Below are 20,265 nucleotides of genomic sequence, written 5' to 3' on the forward strand. Positions count from 1 at the left end.
GCTGTAAGCCTATGGAGGCAAAAGCTTTCTACTGGTACAGCTAAACAAAAGCAGTCCACTCAACTGACAAACTAGACTGGCCAAATAACTCCTTTTCCAGCATAAAGCTATTTTCTACAGGGGATTTCTTCAAAATAGCTAAACTGATTAGAGGATTTTAATATCCTCAACTCTACAGCTGCACTGGGGAAAGCTTTATGGCATAGAATTGTTAAAGAGATTTGCCCAAGTTTCTCAACCAAATCCCTCTGTGAATCAGGAATAACTCAGGCCAAAACCACATTTGGTATCAACCATGCACAAGCACTGCACAAAGGAACAGTGTGCTACAGTATTTCATTTTCAAAATAAACCTAGTTGCTCACTTCAAGGGACGAACTTGCATTCACAACAGCCATGTGGAGTCTGCAAGAGCTACTGCAACACACAGGAGCACCGTACCCATCATCAGTAGAGTCACTATCTTGGGCCTGACAAGTAACAGGTACCTAACAACTTCAGCACGTTTTATAAATATTGAACTGGATACACAAGCAACAGCACAGATTGCTACACAGTCTTTATTATTATGATTATTCCTCAGCTTCTGAAATGTTGTAAATCTGTGCAAGCAAAATTCTTGATCATCATTTGATGCCACAAGGCAAAACTGAGCTTTCAGATCAAACATGGATCCCAAACAATAACAGAAGTCTTATATTTTACAAGTGTGGTTTTCCTATTAATTTCCTCAGCAGATCTATACTTTTGGCATAAAGATGAATTCACACCTCTCATTTGTAGTTATCCAGATGACAAAATTGGGAGGGGGGCGGGGAACAGAATTCTTCCACCCTCGCTTTGTTTCAGTTCTCAATTTACATCCAGAGAGAGGATGACACTCAGAAGTTTAAAATACTTTCAATACCTTAAAAACAGACTTAAACATTTTTAGTATCAGTAAATTCTGCCAACTTACCACTGCTGCCACAGTCTGCACAAGACAACAGCTCTTCTGGCTTTTTTTCACGATTTGATTCCTTTGTTCCCAAACAAAAGCTACATATCGGGATGGGATCAGCTCGTGGCTAGATTTAAAAATAAATAGAGTTAGCTAGCAAAACAAAACAATACAATAACAAAAAAGCAAGCCTTTCCCAGTGGTCTGTTCTTTGATTTTTACCTGACATTTTTTGTACCAATTTGTATTTGTATTAATTTCTGATAAAGTGTCCATTTTACTAATTTTGGAATAATGAAGTTTATTATGTTAACGTATTATAGGCCAACTTACAATTTCTGAAATAAGCAATCTTGTGTACTAATCTATGTAAACATCTCCAGTACAAGATGAGTATTAATAAAAAGGAGGAAAAATTAGAACTTAGGACACCATACTCGAACACACAGTTTCAGCTGCAGAATACAATCACTTGTTCTTCAAATGCAATTGTGCTCAAAGATGAAGATGCAAACCGGCCTTCATTAGAGATTAATATAGTTTCTTTCCACAAGAAAACCAGTAATTTTTATAGAAACTCGCAAATTTAAGACCTATTTTATTACTTTACCATGCAATACAACTCAGATCTCCCACTGAAACTACCATTTCAGGGTAAAAACACTGGATTCAACAAATCAACAGTTATTCATTCCAGTCTGAGTCCCATCAGCCACACCACACAATCAGAATTTAAAAGCCACACAATATACAGATGTTTTCAGAGAAAGTCTTAAGAACTAATACAAATTTACTTCTTGATCTTCCTAATCTGCATTGTGACAAACTACCAGAGATTAAATACTCCAAAACAGTTTCTGCAGTAAATTTGAGAGATTGGATGAAACTAGTTACTTGCATCATCCAAAGCATGCATGTATTAATGCCAACACAGAAGTATTTGTAAACAGATCTGTAACAAATAAAATGATGATCAACTATTTCTTCGAGTGGGATATTAAAATGCTAGAGTACCTTCCCAGACTGGCTGCTAGCAGCTACTATCACAGCAACTCAAAAATTAAAATAGTTTGTTTTGCAAATTCATAGCTTCCAGATTTAGCTAAGCGATGCTGTTAGTTTTATACATCAAAGTAATTATTTGTTGTTTCCACCTTCAATGTGTACATTTCCACTTTACACCACAATACTTGGAAAGCTGACAGACTATCTTCACTTGATCAACAAATCTGTATTCCATTACAGCTCTGAGAAGTGTGGAATGCCTGTTTTTAAGCGTATTCTTGAAAAGGTATCAGTTGTGTGTAGATACGCCCTATACCTCAACATAACACAGAAATACTGAAATGGGGTTCGTATTATTGAGCTTTAGGATGATCTTAAATCAAGCAGCAGATTCCAAAGAATTCTGGCACCAGTAAGATAAAGTTGTCCTACCCAGCCAAGAGGAGCACGGACACCCTCTCCTACAGCCACTTCCACATACGCATACCCTGAGGCACAGCACTTCTGAAAGCTTACTCCTCAGATCTGCTCACTGCTCATCTCTTCACAATTATTATAATAATTATCAGAATACTAACATGTATACCCCAAAGAATATATGTAAAAGATTACCAGCGCCAACGACTATTCCTAAGCATGGAGATGTCAGTTCTCCTCCATAAACTACAGAAGGGAACCACAACATTATCTTCTTACAACTGATAGAAATGGGCATCATCTGTGGTCCTTACTAAGACCTCTTTTAATGGATTATATGGATAGCTGAAATATTAAATTGCTACCTGGACAAAAATAATTATGGACATTATAAAACTGGCAAAATTCCAATTTAGTCATGCTTAAAAAAAAACAACCCACAAAACCAAACAAAAAACCCACCAACAAACTTATTGATATTCTTTATTTTGGCAGGATGGCATTGAATGAGAACAGTAATCCTACAGGTAGGAAAGGATATATCAATTACCTGCAAAATTTTTCACTTGCAAGTTAAAAACAACACACAAAAATTAAAGAAAAAAAGTTGGTTACTATTCTTTACAGTAACATGTCATAATTCAACAGCTCTGTTTCATTATTAGACATTTAAAGAGTTTGGTTTTGGAGCAAAATGCTATTAACAAAAAAAATACATATACTACACCAATAATCACAGCAGAAAAATGGTCCAGAGCTAGCCAAACACAACTGTTCACTTGCAGCATCTTGTGGACATTTCTTAACTGCTACTTAAAGTTTAATTCAGATAATTTAAAAAGAAAGATTATTCTTTTAGTGGAATCCAGTAAAAATCTCCTCTTGGCAACTGTACCATTCTCCTTCCCTTTGATATAAGAGTGCTTTAGCCATTTCAGAAAGGCTCGTTCTGATAAATAATTTACAAGATATCACATATCATTCATGTAATGAAACAAATCCAAGTCTACAATCTCATTTATCTTTCCAAGATTTTTTTTCCTGCTCTAGGAAAAGACATGGCCATCAGCCAACATTCATTTACTTCCCTATTTCAGAACACATCACCCCCACCTTTCTTTTCCTTTTTTTTCTTTTTTTTTTTTAACTGAAGGTAAAATAAAGGACAAAGGTTGTTGGCAGTTCAGGGATACAAAGACTGATGTTCCTAGACCAAACCTAATAATAGAGAGCTTGCAAATCCTAGCACTTCACAGGTAAGTTTTCAAGAAACTTACAGGCTCCAGTGTATTTTTGAAGCCATTTACATTAACAGTTGTATTATTGAGTCTGATCTCTGAGCTACTGGAAGTTAAGAATACACACATTCTTGTCATCACAGTGAACAAAACACAGTTTCATTTGCTTTAGCCTACACAGTCAAAGCAAAACCATATTCATACTGGTAGTATTATTTCTGGCTCACAACTGTGTCAATTAGGATAAACTAAGTGAAGTTTGTTACGATACTATGAGGTTTTTGTTTGGTGTTTGTTTTGGCTTTTTGTTTCTGTTCTGTTTTTTCAGTAGGTCAGAATATAATCCAAACAGAAATGCATCTCCTGCCTGTCTCTCTTTTCTTAATCGCTACTTTCTCTACTAAAATATAGCAATCAAGTATCATTATCCTCTAAAAAACAATGATTAATCATGAGGAAGGTTAATTCCAACTCATCTCTTACAGGAATTGGTTTGGCCAGTTATTCCACACTGCAATATTTTATACCAGATGAATCAGTAATATTTTGCCTGTTAGTCAACCTCAGTTTAAAAGGAAAATTACTTTTTCATCTAATATTTAATAACTACATTAATAATTGTGTTACAAAAACTTTCAGAAATATGGTGTCTGCTCTGTCACTGAAGATAGGCCTGAATAATGCTTATCCACTAATGTACTGCTATTTCTTCAGAGCTAATAGGCTAAGAAGAATTTTTTGTTCCTTTAAATTTAGGAAAAAGGTAAATTACAACTTTCAAAAGGGTTCAGTTTTCTAGGGCACTACAAGTTGTACATCCAAATTTAAAAGGCTGCTCTGTTTTTCTGCATTTCCAATTGCAGCAGGGGCAAATTTCCAGAAAATTCATACATTGTGCCAACGTGTAGTTGCATTCAGAAACTGAAGCTTCGCAAAAAGTAGTCAGGCAGTAAATTCCACCGCCCCAACCTTTTTATAATATATTGTATACCATAAAGCAATAATACACCAGCAACTCAGCACCTGTAAACAGTTATTTTTTTAATTTTACTTTCCAATTAGAAACTGAACAATACTTATTTAAGCATCATACATCCAACTGTCAATCAATCACATATTCAACCACCACAGTCCATCAATCCTCTAAATAACATTAAAACCAAGTACCATATCACAATATTATTACTGACATCAGTAATTTTGACTCAGAAATCCTTGTGATGCACACACTGTGATCATCTGCCCGATTTCACATTCTTAGTTTCCTACAATAAATAGGAAAGAAAGGATGATGCTGTGAAATTCAGTATATAAATTTCTCGAAAACATACAAGTTCTAAGCAGGTTATATTACTTTACACTAATGAACAAATTATTAGAGTTTGGTAGGAGATACTTATTTAATCCTGCTACACATGTAGTGCAAATGTTAAACCAGGCATTATTTTTAACATTCACCATAGGAAGTCTCAAATGTATCCCCCCTTTCCCTTCAGGCAAAAATGCAGAGGCAAAATTATTCCTATAAACAACCACCGACTGCAGCTGATCAGAACACCGTCATAGAAGCTGTGCGAACCAGAAAAGCTATGCAGGTACATTTTCAGGAGCCTCGCTTACTTGGAGTATCACAGCCTATTTAGCAGGCCCCAATCAGTGCCTCCACTTTAGGCACTGTATAAATCCTTGCTCTGATATCATGAACACCATCTTTCTAAGAAGGGCACTAACAAGATGAGGGGAGAAGCAAGGTCTGCAGCTCTGTTACTACCAAAAGAAATCTGGTATACCATACACACTGATATATATATAATTTTTTTTGTGCTGCATAGAAGACCCCACAAACCAACCAAAACTATCAGAACAACTATCACATTCAAGTGCCTGTCATTAAGCATCTGGAGAGAAAGACTGAAGATCACCAGATGGTCAAGTTTGAAAGCAACTGCCTTTCATCAGGAAGGCAATGGAAACCAACCGATCATTTCATCTCAGTTTGCCTACATATGCTCAACCTAAGCGGTGGGAGAAGGAAGATTTCTGAGACTGCACGTTGGTCCACAAGGTGAGGTGGAAAAGTACAGCATCACGGCTCATCCTCTGGTATGCCTTTGACACAGTGTAGGAAAAGGAAGGACAAGCAACCACCCACATAACAAAGGAAAAGAGAAAATGCATGAGTGATATCATTCACCATAAAGAATCTAAAATATCATCCAACTTTAACATCTGCCAGTGCAGAAAGAACAGGGAATTAAAGAGCAGAGATTAGTGCTTCCAGATGTGTGTTACTGCAGCTATTAGGGAAGAAAATAAAAAAAAACAGGGGTGGGGGGGAAAGGCACAGACTACCCAAGGAATACTGTGAGGTTTTCATGGCAACCCCATGTCCACAGCCTGACAAAAACTCCATTACAGAATTATAGCACTAAAGATGTCAATGGAGCATTGAATGCTCCCAGCATCCTTACCTTGAAAAGTTGAGGTTCCTCCCCCACACCTCAAACCCCATTTTAAAATCAGCACATTTCATAACATCATTTTAAAGTCATTTTAGACAATAATTGTTCGCAATTATCCTAACACTAAAGACTGTTTTTCACTAAGTTATACAAACGTGTGTACAGTAAATTTTTATTATGGCTTCATCATTTCAGTTGCTTCAGAAAATAACAAGAAAAAACACGTTTGGTAAGTTTGTGCTAGAAATAAAGACTGAAAATAATGCAAAATACTGGTAGTTGTGACTTAAGTGTTTTGTCATTCATTTAAAAACAAACAAAACAAAAACCAACAAAACAAACAAAAACAACAACCACTACCACCACCGAAACAAACCCACAACACACACAAAACCACACCACCCAAACATTAGTTTCAACAATTTAACTGAAACATTAGGGACCCACTATCCTTACTGATCTGTATTCACGTGTACTGCAAACCCTGAGATTGGTTCATGCAACAATCATATTCATGTAGAAATAACAACATAGTGTTAGCATTTAAGTACATCAGTGCAGTTTCCATACTTAAGCAAAGACTTAGAAGTCATTTATGCAACCATTAAATGATTTTATTTATTTTAATGAATCATAGTTATCTATTCTGAGAACCTAACAAGCTTTGCCACTGCATGAAATGAATCCTTGGTAAAAATTCAGCCAGACTTTTATTACCTTATGTCAGAATTTGTCTCAAAACTCTGGCACAAAATAACAATTTTCTTCCTAATGTAGTTTCTGTGCTTGCAGAATTTACAAGCTCATCTGACTACAATTATAATTCCCATGAAATTCTTAAGGCATTTAGCATGTTATAACATCCCACTCCCCAAAATGTCACATTGTTAAGTCCCGAAAAATCTTGTTTTTGAGTATGCAAAGTAACTCACAACTATAAATCCCACTGAAAGCAAGGAGATTACTATTTGCATTGCTATAGCACTCTGAGGCTTTAAATAGATTGTCTGAAAAGTGTTAGGCATTAGCTGTGTACACACAATTACAATTTTAAATGTTAGTCTCATTAAATGTTACATACACATTAAAAGACATTAAAAGTTTCACATACACTCCCAAGGAATTTAAGTTTGAACACTAAACCAAAAAACCTCAACTGTTCACATTTGCAACTGTCTCTCAATGCCTTTTCATAAACACATCAATATCATCTGACAACCTGCTGGAAGACACATCCTTATGTATGATACACAAATATCAACTCTCTAGTATCCTATGAACAGAAACAGCATGCAAGTCATTTCAGGTTTAACAGGACAGAGAGGCAAATTTTAATAAAAATGGCAACTGCCATGACCTTCACTGGGGATCTACTGTTCTGGTCCCAATCTTTACCCTGCTTCAATTCCTCAACTATTTACAGCCCTAGGAAGGCCAGAAGCAGCAAGCTTCCTTTCTCAGAACTCCTGCACTTTCACAAAGCACCTTCATGGGCTGCCTTTTTTTTTTTTGAGAGGGGGAGAATCATCATATCACAGTTTGAAAAACAGAAGAACAGAAGTCTTTGAACAAGAAGTACCACCAGTAGCATCTCTAAATACTGTTTTTCAAAAAAGTACTTTCAATTGCAATTCTGCTACTGCACCCATCCTGTTGGTTAAAAAAAAATAAAAATAAAAAAATCAAGTTTACTGTCTGAAACTGAAAAAATCCATCATGTTTCAGGAACTAGATACTGTAAATTAAGCTAAACTTTAATATCTTTTAAAACAACTTCTTCATGACAACTGTCCAGTAGATCCCATATTAGCTTTATAGTACCTCGCAAGTATCACATGGTTAAGAGTACACACTAACTCAAATGATGGTAAAAACACGTTGACTAGCTATCACTGCAGAAGTGTGAAAACATTAGACTTGTTAAAAACCTTAATGCAGCACCTATACATTCAGAGAGCACAAAGCAAAAGCCAGCACAACGGCAGTTCCAAGAAAAAGATGACACTTCATGTTGTCAAATTCTTTTATTACACCTTTAAGTCAATAAATTACATGAACAGAGTGTGTTGAGGAAGAACTATAGTCTGAAGCTTCTCCTCTTGTAGCAAAATAATATCTTCACTGCTAGAATACAGGTTTGTGTTCTCTTCTGCCCTATAAAACTCCAATTTCCTTACTACACAGGGGCATCCTGTGAGGGCACACATACAAAGATTCTCTCTCATATAATGTTCTTAAATCATCATCTTGAAAACTGAAAATTCTCACTTCCATCCTGCACTCCTCATAAGGTGGGAAACTCCTGGAAGTGCATCCAAATTGACTTATTTCTCCAGGTAACAGCAGGAAGGGGAGCACTCGCCCACCTCAGCCCATTAAGGGAACTGTGGTTCCTCAAACAGGCCTAAGAACTCTCTTCACCTGAGCGCACTAGTTCCGTTGAGAACCTGAGCTGACATGTGCAGAGCATACAATGTTATTCCTAGATTTTTTGTTGTTCTTCAGCTAATAATTCCAAGTAATATCCTTAAAACAACTTTTCCTTTTTAAAACCAAGAAGTGTAAACCCAAAAATCTTGCTGTTTCCTTCCCACCCTGAAAAATATGGCAATGCAGACTTCTATGCTTAGAAACGTATATCCCAGGGAATTTTGACTAGCTCTTATAGGAAAACATATCATGTACCTCCCTGGACATGATGTGTTCCACTTGAACACGGCTCCCCACATCACTTTGTGTGCCTTCATATTAACCTCAGCAGTCAACAAGCAACACTACAGCTGATGGAACTGAACAGACAAAAAGTTAACCTGCATCTTCATAAACAAGCACTGTCATGAGGGAGACACATAAACCAGTACACACTACTAGATACTTTTCTGAATACCATTTCTATTTTTATGTTATGAAAAGGAAACTCCTGCTCCCTCTTCCAAACTGGGAAATAACACAGCCTATAACAGGGGATCTCACAACAATTACTGCTTAGAAAACAGAATGCAGCTTCAGGCTTCAAACACCTGTTTTCCTTGCAAAAGACAATATAATTCTATTTCAAGTTACACTGTTGTTGTTTCATATAGTAGTACAAGGTATTAGAAACAAAACTAATTTATATTTATTAAAGTTGTTTCCATTGTATTCAAGAAACAATCAAAGATTAGTGCTCTCCATAGTGAATATTGCTCACCATGCATGGAAGAAGAAACTCCAATCAAAGGGTTTTATTCATTTTCCCCAGTCTTCTTAATTAACTTCAACATATGCCAAACTGCATTCATGTTTTGTTTGCAGTTCATATCCACTGAAAATTTTGAAAATCCACTTTCTGTTGAAAAATTACTACCAAAAGCACAGGATACATCTGGAGAAGGGTGCAAAGCAGAAGCTCAAAAGTACAGATAAATCTCCCAGTCCCCTGGAGGCCCAGCTTTCATTTTTAACAGAATCAATCTAAAGCCTTTACACTTACAGAGGAGAAGCTTTCAAACCATAATGCAAGTTTAATAGACACACAAGACTATTGTAGACAGCTGAAAACCAACACTTTTGGTATATGCAGACCCTGCTATCATTTCAAAAGTTACCCAAGTTAGACACTTTACTAATTTCTGTGATTTTTGTCAATTCATATGGTAGCACTACAAGACTAAAAAGGCTCTTTCCTCCTGAATGAGGGGGAATTTGTTATTTGACGTATGTGTTTCCTGCTTTGGTCCTGCATCTGGGACTAAACAATTTAAAAAAATTATTTGCCTTTCCACTATTTCAAGTCTTATAGTTCTATTTAAAAGGCTATTAATATAACTGGGCTATGAAGAAGGCCATCCACAAGTCCCTTCTGCATTCTCTGTTGTAAGATTACAGTCCAAGTACAGATCTTGCCACCAAGGGGTACTTACACTTACCAGCCATGTTATAGATAGCTCAAGCTGTAAATACATCCTATATACAATGAAGTTTTCTAGTTGCATCTCCCTGTAATTCTGATGTCCATCATCTACACAGTGCAAATCTAATGATGGGCCAAGCAGTCTTCAAACTTACTGAAACTGCCTCTTCAGTGGTTTTGAATTTAAAAGATCAAGGGGAGGGGGCAAGTTAGTTTAGTACTTTTCAGCTAGGCTATTGATAGCTGCGGCAATAAATTATCTTCAGGAATACACGTTCGCAAGTTGTCTCTATCTAACAGATGAGACTGAAAGGATCGCGCACCATCAGTACTGCATGTAGACACTGCTTCACAATTCCACATTCAACTACTATGGGTTTGCTCCCTTTCACCTTCTGCAAGGTACCCTTGGGGAATTAATTCAAAACATATTTTTAAGTGAAGATTTTATATAAGGCGAACTCAGGTCCATTTTCTTTATATCTAAGATGTAAAAAACTGATGTCTTCAGAAGGGATAGCTCAGTAACAGAACACCGCCAAAACTTCTTTTTCCAACTCCAAATGTCATCCTTTCTTTTCCCTTACTTGCTTACTATGAAAACAACAAGTGGTTCAAAATCTACATATCCTGAACTTCAGTTTCTGGATAAAATAAATATTTTTAGTTAGTTAGTTCACTTTTAAATTAAACTCTTCAATCTGGCACACAGCATACCTAAGTGTACCAAGAGGCTTGTTTTTCCTCATTCCCTCTCCAAAGTAGTCCATTGACTCCCACAGATCAAAGTGAAATCGCTACTGCAGATCCAATCAAGCAAATTATACCTGAAGTCACATTACTCCTTACATAGCAATCATTAGTCAAAGTATGAGGTCATCTTCCAAGTGACACCTTTGCTTTTTATGTAGTTAAAATTCTTTTTCCAAAGTAATACAAGTTTTCACTCTTCACACCTCCCTTAAAACTCACTCGTTTAAATCCATCCAGACTTCTTAAAAGCATCACACCTTTCCGTTATTCACCCACACAGCAACACTAAAATGATGCACTTAAGCCTTAAAACAATGACCTATCGCTATCATCCTCATCATTACTTCATCTTCTGTATCATCAAGCACAATGCCATCCTTGTGTCTGACAACATGTTGTTAAAAACAAGCAGTATCCACATCATAAGTACATCAACCTTCCAAGAATCTTACCTTAATTACAATCCTAGGTCTTCATTCAGAACTAAACTTAATTACATAAATACCTAGGTTTCTACAATCCTGCTCACTTCTTGCTTCTTATTTTCACCCTTCCTTCATGTATCTCATTTTCATCATATGCTGACATTTCCAAACTTTTTGGCATAGAATCCACTGGTTTTTGTCACAGGTACATACAGTTGTTTGAATGGGATTGCATTTCTTAACTTCAAATTCTACCTGTTACCTCAATGCAACTAGGATGAAGCAGGTTACACACATCATCACGAGCAGGCAAACAGTGGTGCAATTCACAGACTGATCCCATGAGTATGTCAATTTTTACAGTCTTTAGGGAATGTATTGCTTTTAAGCAGATTAAATAAACTCCAGTTCATTGCCATATTATTATGTTTATTCAGATGTTTGTATATATGTATTTTTACTCATAACTTATTATCAAAGCCATCCCTGCATCAATGTGTAAAATATGTTTGCAGTGTTGCACAGGATAATTATTAGTTGTCTTGATGCTAATTGCTCAGGGAAAATGTTTAATCACATATTAAATTGATGATATGCATATTTCATTTAGTTTACTCTTTGGGGCAAGTTTACTCTTAGCACTATCTAGATCTGAGTAGTACTGCACTAAAAACACAAGTAGAGATTCATGAGAGTGAGCCAGTGTTTGAAATGCAATCTTTAACAACACAACCACAGCCCCATTCTACTTCAAGATAAAGCAGCTGAATTTCTGCACAAAGCCAAGAAACACCCTGCCTAGTTGCCCTATATATGTGAATGGAAAAATATTAGGACTAAAACAAAATTATTAAGGCTGCAAATTCTAAAACCTGATATGGCATTACAAGAGAACTATTTCTTTGTATTTTTTCCACTGATGCGATTATGAAACGGAAGCTTTAAATAATCATGTTTTGGTTTTGTTCTATGATTTTGTGTGTGTTGGTTTTTGGTTTTTTTAAAGGATTTAGTTTAACACAGGCATGTAATTCAACACCATTTCTGTTTGAACCATTACTTTAAGAGCAGATGTAATACAAATGATGTCAGTGTAAACAACACAGTCACTTCTCTTACCAGGGCCCAAGCAGTAGAGAACTAACATGGCTAAACATTTATATTCCTATGGGCAACAAGTGACAGCAGCCAGGACACTGACCTTTCTGTTGCTGAGTCACTGGTTTTTATTTTGTAAAAACACCAGCACTAAGATACTACTGTACAAGCTGAACTACAGAGCTGTTTTATTTTTCATTTACATATTTTTAAATGAAGTAGTTCTCGGTCTCCTTTATGAACAAGTAGAAAGCTGGACAGATAGCTGATTAAATGCCAACAGCTTCATTTTTTTTCCCTTCCCAACAGGGACTGAACTTTGTTTTTGAGAGTAAAAAAGCCATTTATTCAACAGCCAAGACACTGAAATCACTTGCAGACGTTTACTTTTATATGCCATTGCTCGACACAATGCCATTGAAAATCTGCCAGATCTGTAAAGTACATATAGCATATTTTATACAAGACCTAATAGAATAGCAGTTTTTCACTTGATCAAGTGCTGAATGATAGTAAAGATGAATAGGCAAAGTAGCTCTGTACCCCAAGGAGTTACCCAAGAGGCTGGCATTTTGAACAAATGAAACAGATTGCTCTGTTAATCTGCTTCTTTATATGTATAGGTAAAGTCCAATATTGCCATACTGTAAGGAAATTACACCCCTCCAAATAAAAATGTGATTTTTTTAAATTAAAAGCACAGATCACTGTAGTTCATTTTACAAATACAGCACAATTATCTCCATTAGATTATAATAAAGCATGGTTAACTAGATATGCTATGTAAATTAAAGTTCAAAGAGTTCAGACCGAAACAGTCAATATTGCACAGAAGACCATCTTTTCTTAAAAACGTTTCCAAGTAGGCCTATTAAATGAAGTTAAATGTAACCCTCTTGAAAGAAAGAGGCTTGAGATTTGCTTTCAAGTGTTACATTCACACTGGGGAAAAAAAATTGCTGCAATTTGTATTGCATGCTTTCTGGAAACAAATCTGATCAGGCTCTAAAACTCTGCTATTAATCTATCTTCTACATTATTTCAAATTCTTTTTCCCAAGTAGTAAGTGTTTTCACACTTCACATCTCCCTCAAAACTCAATCCTTTCACAAATTTTGTTTGACAGAATCTTTAAGTCCAAGAGGCCATTGTCTGTCCTACCAATAATATTGAATTGCCATACTACCCAGGGAGAGAATACAAGTCCTACCATCAGAATTCATACAACAGGAAAAAAAAGGATATAAGTTCATTCAGCCAGCAGCTTTCTTGCTGTAATTTTGTAAGAGATTTTTAAACAGTGCTTCAAGGGGGTTATGCACTGCCTCAAAGAAGGCAAGTCTATTGCACATAGCTTACAGAAGGTGGTAAGAAACTTCCATGCCAACAAAAAGGCATAACTGAAGAATATATTAAAAAAAATCATCACTTAACAAATCGTTTTAACAATACTATTGGACTATGCCGAAGTTTGAAATGGAAGTCTTCTAGCATCAACCTCCCTCCAACACTGACAGGATTATTTAATGTACCAGGAAGCTGTTCCTGTTCATTTCCATGTAATGAAATTATCTGTACCTACAGCATCATCCACAGTTAAAGGCCACTACACATTAAAACAGAAGACTTATCTGCAATACTCAAACTACTTCCAATGCAAGTTTTTTTGTGCAGTGCAACCACAAAACCACTGTCTTCAATCTAATTCCAAGTGAGTACAGAGCATGGTTGGGCCAAGACACACAGAAGAAGTCATGTATGACATAACTGCAGGAATCCATGTCATGAGAAAATTTTAGGGGTAGAGATTCTTCCCTTGTCCCTTCTTTCACATACAGGAGAAAATGCAATATCCCAACAGAAACAGAAGCAGCATGACAGGAGTTCCACTATATAACACACTGAACAGTCTTTAGGACTGGATTAACCTGTAAGGCCAAGGGATAAGCAAACAAGTAGGCCAAGTTTTCACGTCGTGTACTAACTGTTCAGCTGGTTTAGCACTAGCAGATAAATACAACAAAATTCTGACCTTGATCCCTTGCAAGGAAGTCTGCAATTCTGATCCCTACAGATTCTATGTATTTTAGACTCCCCTATAGGCTAGCGTGAGAAAAATACCTCCCCTAACCAGTCAGATATAGCAAGGAGACAGTGAATCCCGAGACACAAGCAAAGAGATGAGCCATACTAGTAATTCTCAACATTCAAAATCGAAGTATTATTTACAGCTCTTATCCTTTGGCAGCTTAACTCTTCAGTATTTAAAATGCTTTCTGTGCTTATAGCATAAGAAAAAACGCCATTCATTTAGTGAAAGTAAAAAAATAAAATGTGGTGGTCTTTAACAGCAAAGCTAATTTAAATGAGTAATTACATTTAGGATGAGCACAATATCTCCCTCAGTTTTGCAAAAAGCAAACATGTCTGAAATATCAATGCAAATCCGAATTTTTAAAAGCATAGAAAAAGGTTTTAAAAACTAGTTGTCTAAAAACCAGATAGCTTCATTAATAGCCTATAAACAAATCTATATAACCCAATGCACCGAAGAGGCCCATTCTCTCTCTTTCTACTTGGATGCTCACCATATAAATGAAAACGCTTAATTACTAACAAGTCATCTTCCTAACCAAGTCAACATCTGAAAGATGCAACATCTACACCTTGTAATCTCTGAACCTAGTTTAACTGTATCAGATAGATTTAAAACAAACAAACCACAACGAAATAACACACCACACACCAAAACAAAACCTAATGAAAACTAAAACCTGAAATATAAAGTGTACAGAAAGTCCTCTCAAGACTTAAAATATTGGTTGAGATATTGACTCCGCTGCCATCTCAGAGCTGTGCCACTGATGTCAACACAGCTTAGATAGAACATATTTCCCCAATTTTTAACTGCTTGCAAATTTTTCTTCAAATATGCCATTTAAAGGGTGCTCAACTTCAAGCAAACAACTATAGATTTTACTATTTGGGAAATAAGACATAATTGCAGCCCAAAGTAGTTTCCTTTAAAGTTCTTTTGGACCCACATGCAAGGGTCATGTTAACTGACCAATAAAAAAACCCAACATATTTCATGCTGCAAATGTAATCACGTAATGTATATAATAGTTAATAGAAGGCACTGCAAAGTTACTTGATCTGACCAGTGCCTTCTACCACTGCCAAATAAATAAAAAGTATGATCTAGTTATTCCACACACACATCAAAATAGTTTCATGATAGGCTAATTAATCATGAACATAGCTTTTCAGACATTACATAATTTTGCACAGACTTGCTTGCAGCTCCTGCCAAAGAAAACAACAACTTGTATAAGAAATAAATCTATACTTGAAGAGAGATGACAGTGACAAAACATGACAAGAGGAAGAAAAAGAGAGGGAAAAGGAAAGGGAAAGTATTAATATTAAAAAAAAAAAAAAAACCTGTATAATTTTATTACTCAAAACATGGCAAAGCCTGGAGTTTTAAAGCCAAAAATACATTAATCAAGTGAACCTAGCAACTGAAAACAACTTTTCACTCTAATCTTTGTTAGTTTTTTAAAATGTCAGACCATTTCACGAAATGTTTGCTAGAACTTCAGAAACACAAACCTAAATCATGCAACATATTCTGTAAAACTTATCTGAGATTAGGAATCTCCTAATTACAGTAAGTTCATTTCTCATTTGGGATATATCTAGCAGTATTCAGATCAAGCACAGACCACTTTTACATTTCAGCAGAACAGTCTCAGATTTACATTTCCAACCTGCCAATAAATTAATGTGATTAATTCAAATTATATGTTTAAAACATAGACAATGAAAGCCAGACATAAATAAAACCAAATATCCATTTTTCCAGGTAACATTTTTAATCCCCATTGAAGGCCCCTCTGGTAATGCATTCAAACCCCAAACGGCCAAGACACTGTAACTGATGAAATAAGGACCACAAAGGCAGACAGAAGAGTTAATTTAATTTTAAAAAGGGAGAGGGGAGAAATAAAACATATTCCAGAAGTGTTCACTTCCACTCCTCAAAGGGTTTACAGCAGCCTACCCAGTTACCTAAGCCAAAACACAGACATGCAAACATGGGACTCTGCTCTGTGACACATAGGAAAAAAAAAACAGCAGGGCAGAGGGGGTAGTAGAAGGCATATTTCCAGTCATTCAGGACATTTGTAAAGCTGTCATATTTCTACTACTCTCATATTCAGTATCTTGGATTACGCAGAGAGAACAGCACCATTCATTGGTGCTGGCTGGGAGACCTGAAAACTGCACACAACATCTGCCGGGTTCCGATGCACTGTGGCAGGAATTCCACAACTTGTTCACCAAGCGACTTGAGAGCCAGTAGAAAGGACAAGTACTTTTTCATCACAGCAAACACTATTTTCTTTACAGGCAGAACACTTAACATGTTACTGGCCACTTAGTACAGATTTCAGTTAATTTAGCCTGAGTTTGTTTAGCAAGACCACAAAGTGCATACTAAGGAACAAAGTAATGCGTTCTGAAGAGGATTCTCCTTTAAAGAGAAGTCATGAGTGGTTTTTGACATTAGCTTACACAGTGTATTCCCCTTAAATGCTTTTGAAGTTTCATTATACCTGAGAAAACAAATTGGTACTTATAACTATTATCTGGCAGATATCTTACAACTGCTGCTGTTTGGCAAAATTAATGAGCTTGTGGTAAACAGAAGTTTCTTAGCAATTCCTCTGCTACATACTAAATTCTTAGGGACAGCAACACCTTTCCTTCTGCTGAGCAAAGTTCACAGGTTGTAGCTCTGCTGCTACTGGCTACTAAACACAACTGCCCTCTTTTCCCACCTCCTCCTGTCCATCAATGAGTCAATAAAAATCACAGTTAAAATGCAGTCAGGGAGAACACCACAACTAGTCTCTCTACCTTCTGCCTTTGTAGTGAGGACAACAGTGCCTCTTCTACCGGTGACAGCAGAGCAAGAAAAGTTATTCCCACACACACCGGCAAAACTCACCTCACCCTGAAAGAGTCAGGAATTTCTACTGTTAGAAAAAAATGTCTCTCAAAAGGTCTCTCTTCAAATCCCATAGCAGAGACAGCGCCCATGACCTGCAGATTTATTATATACCTTTTAATTATATAATTGCAATTTAATTAGTATGTATTCATATGAGCACAATTATAAATTTCACGGTCATTCACTGAAGTTTATTGTTCAAAGTGTGCTGGAAAGACTGATGAAAACTAAACTTTGTTACATATTATACCCCATACCCCTTATTAAAAACAAGGCAAAGACCATCTCCATGCCACAAGACGCCAGCTGAGAAAACAGCAGCTCTAAGATAAATTTGCTGTTAATATCACAATTCTGCAAGAAGTTCAGGGGAAAGAATTTGCACAGTAGCATCCTCAAAACATCAACATTAATGATGAGATCTTTCATGCATTCATGATATGAATTGTTGTTTTATGGATGATAGGGAAAAGGAAGAATGGATACAACTAGCTATGTTTTCCTAAATACTCAACTTTAAACACAAAAAGCATTTAAGGCCTGGAAAATTTAAATTTAAGCTAAAATGTATAAACTTCTGCTTTAAGATCTGCGTATCTTCAAACTAAAAAAAAATCCAAAAATAAAGAAAACACCACCTACTCCTTCACAACAACTACAAATAATAGCCACAGATACAGAAGAATGTGGAAAAGTTAGGACACATGACAAATGCGTATTTGTTACTTTCGCCCTCCCCCTGCATCTTGTCATCTCCTCCCTTACAATTGCCAGAGAAAAGATATTGCAAGAGTCTTTTTCTACATTCTAAGACTTCTACCTGCTGGGAGAAAATGCTGTTCTCCTGCCCATAACCATAGCTAATTGCACAGTATAGTCACTACTCCACCACTGCTTTCCAGGAAAAATCAAGACCTCCACCAAGACATCTGCCCACTTTATCAGAATTTGCAGAATCCGCTGACACAGCATCCTTTGGAGCACCTGCGCTACTTGGGAGGACAAAGGTGGAAGTAGAATGGAACACTGAAACCATCAGCTCAGGCAAAAGGTATTCCTCATACAAATCTATACAGCCTCCTTAAACCACTATCTCCTAAGTTCATCATCTTTTTCCCGGAATACTTCTGTTGAATCATCCTTGTAAGAAAGTATAGAGAACTACCATGGCATGTCCAGAGAAGGAACAGATAAATACCCAGTTAAAAAATAAATGGATGAAGTCACACAACAGGGAAACATAACAAACCACTATCAGAGAGTCCTGAACACTGCCAGGGATGGAGATTCAACAACCTCTCTGGGCTGTCTGATGACTTTTTCAGGAATAAATCCTTCCATTATCACAAGCCCAGTTTCTAAAAGCTTGACATTACTGAGAACCATATACAACCTACCAGCAAATGGATCACAGTGGTACCACCTGACAGTTGCGTAAGATGTCAGAACCATAGTTGCAACTTCTGTTTATACAGAGCAATTAATTTATTGCTGCACTAGTTAATCCCTAATTTCTACATTTGTCTCCACAATACCAAAAAATGCACCAGGGCATTTTTACAGCTTTCTCAAAGTCCCATTTAATTGAAAGCACCTGAATTAAGATAGAAAGAGTTGCTAGAATACTAATTCAATGAAGAAACTCAGCTTCTGGTTTGGATCTGTGATTTCATGCCCTTCATGCTGTCTTTGGATAGCTGCTAATAGCATCACACACACACTAACTAGAAGAAAGTGCTACTTATAGAACTTTAGGACTGTTCTTTCCTCTTCTAGCAATACTTAAATACCATCAGACAGTATTCAGCCTGTAGGAGTTCTGACCCCATCCCTTGAACGGGGGCCAAATATGCAATTGGACTACAGTTCTGAACGCACAGAGTGTCAATGTGTCATGGTCAGTAGAGACACATATGCCCCAAACAACATATCTACAAACTGATCAGCTATTGATAGGTTTTAAATAGTCCACTTTGTTTTACAGAAAAAAGTGCAACATCCGTCTTAAAATCACTCTTCCACTCATTCTGATATATCAGGAAAAATAAAGGGAGGCTCCATTTTATTTCCATTTGAAAAGTGTTCAGTCTGAAAACCAAAATGTTTCATTTATTTTTAAGAATAGGTGCCTATTAGGCAAGCATACAAACTGTATTGGGGGGGGGGGGGAATAAATAAATAAAACCACGTAGTCATGTGATTGAACACACATGGCCCCCCTCCCCCCTCCCCCCCCCCCCCCCCCCCCCAATGCCAAATTTCAGTTTTGACCATGGCAAGGAGAAATGGAATTTCTCAGTGTCTCCAAAATAGGTTCCTGGGCCCAAAAATCATTCAGCATTTGTCACCTACAGTGACACATCATGTCAGCATACACAATTTATCTGGACAGAAGTACTCAGGTTTAGTTTACACTACTTCAGCAAGTTAAGTAACTAGTGCTAGAAAAAAAACATTTATGTGTAGCAATAAATATGTACAATAGTCTTAAGCCCATTAGTCATGTTTTTGAAAATACACGTGCCACTGAGACTTTTTAAAAACTGCATGCATCTCTAACACAGACCTCCCCTTTGTGTAAAAGGACCTTCTCCAAAATTCAGATTATAAAAAAGTTTTGTCTATACATTTACAGTAGGAAGTATGCATAATATATGCTGAGAGTTTAAGTGCATCAGTATGTCCTTCTGCTCTTCCCATCTGCCCTCAAAAAAGGAAAACCATAAAAACTAGTTCAAAGGAAATATCTGAAGTCTTATGTATATTGTTTTGTCCTGAACAGTTTTTAAGCCTACATCTTTCCCAATAGTTCCTTACTTGTAGCTCTACAAAAGGAAACAGCAGGTCAGAGCAGGAAACTCTTACCCCTGCTGTCTAAGCATCAGTAATCTAATTGCAAATCAAAAGTTAGAATACTTAATGATGCTAGAAATAAAACACCTGAACAAATTCGATTAATGTGCAGGCTTACCTTATACCAAATGGATCTAATGTTATATTACTACATGCAACAAA

General features: G+C 36.5%; 1 protein-coding gene across 2 annotated transcripts in view; it reads right to left on the reverse strand.

Annotated features, from left to right (window-relative positions):
• Positions 1-20,265, reverse strand: part of KAT6B (lysine acetyltransferase 6B) — a 98,066-nt gene that overhangs the window by 53,398 nt on the left and 24,403 nt on the right. For both annotated transcript variants that reach the window (XM_080347387.1, XM_080347386.1), the window contains exon 2: positions 959-1,067. In XM_080347387.1, the coding sequence (XP_080203513.1) occupies positions 959-1,067 (109 nt within the window). The remainder of the gene's footprint in view (positions 1-958; positions 1,068-20,265) is intronic.

The sequence above is a fragment of the Nesoenas mayeri genome (genome assembly GCF_963082525.1).
Source record: "Nesoenas mayeri genome assembly, chromosome: 7".
In the NCBI taxonomy this organism is placed as follows: Eukaryota; Metazoa; Chordata; class Aves; order Columbiformes; family Columbidae; genus Nesoenas; species Nesoenas mayeri.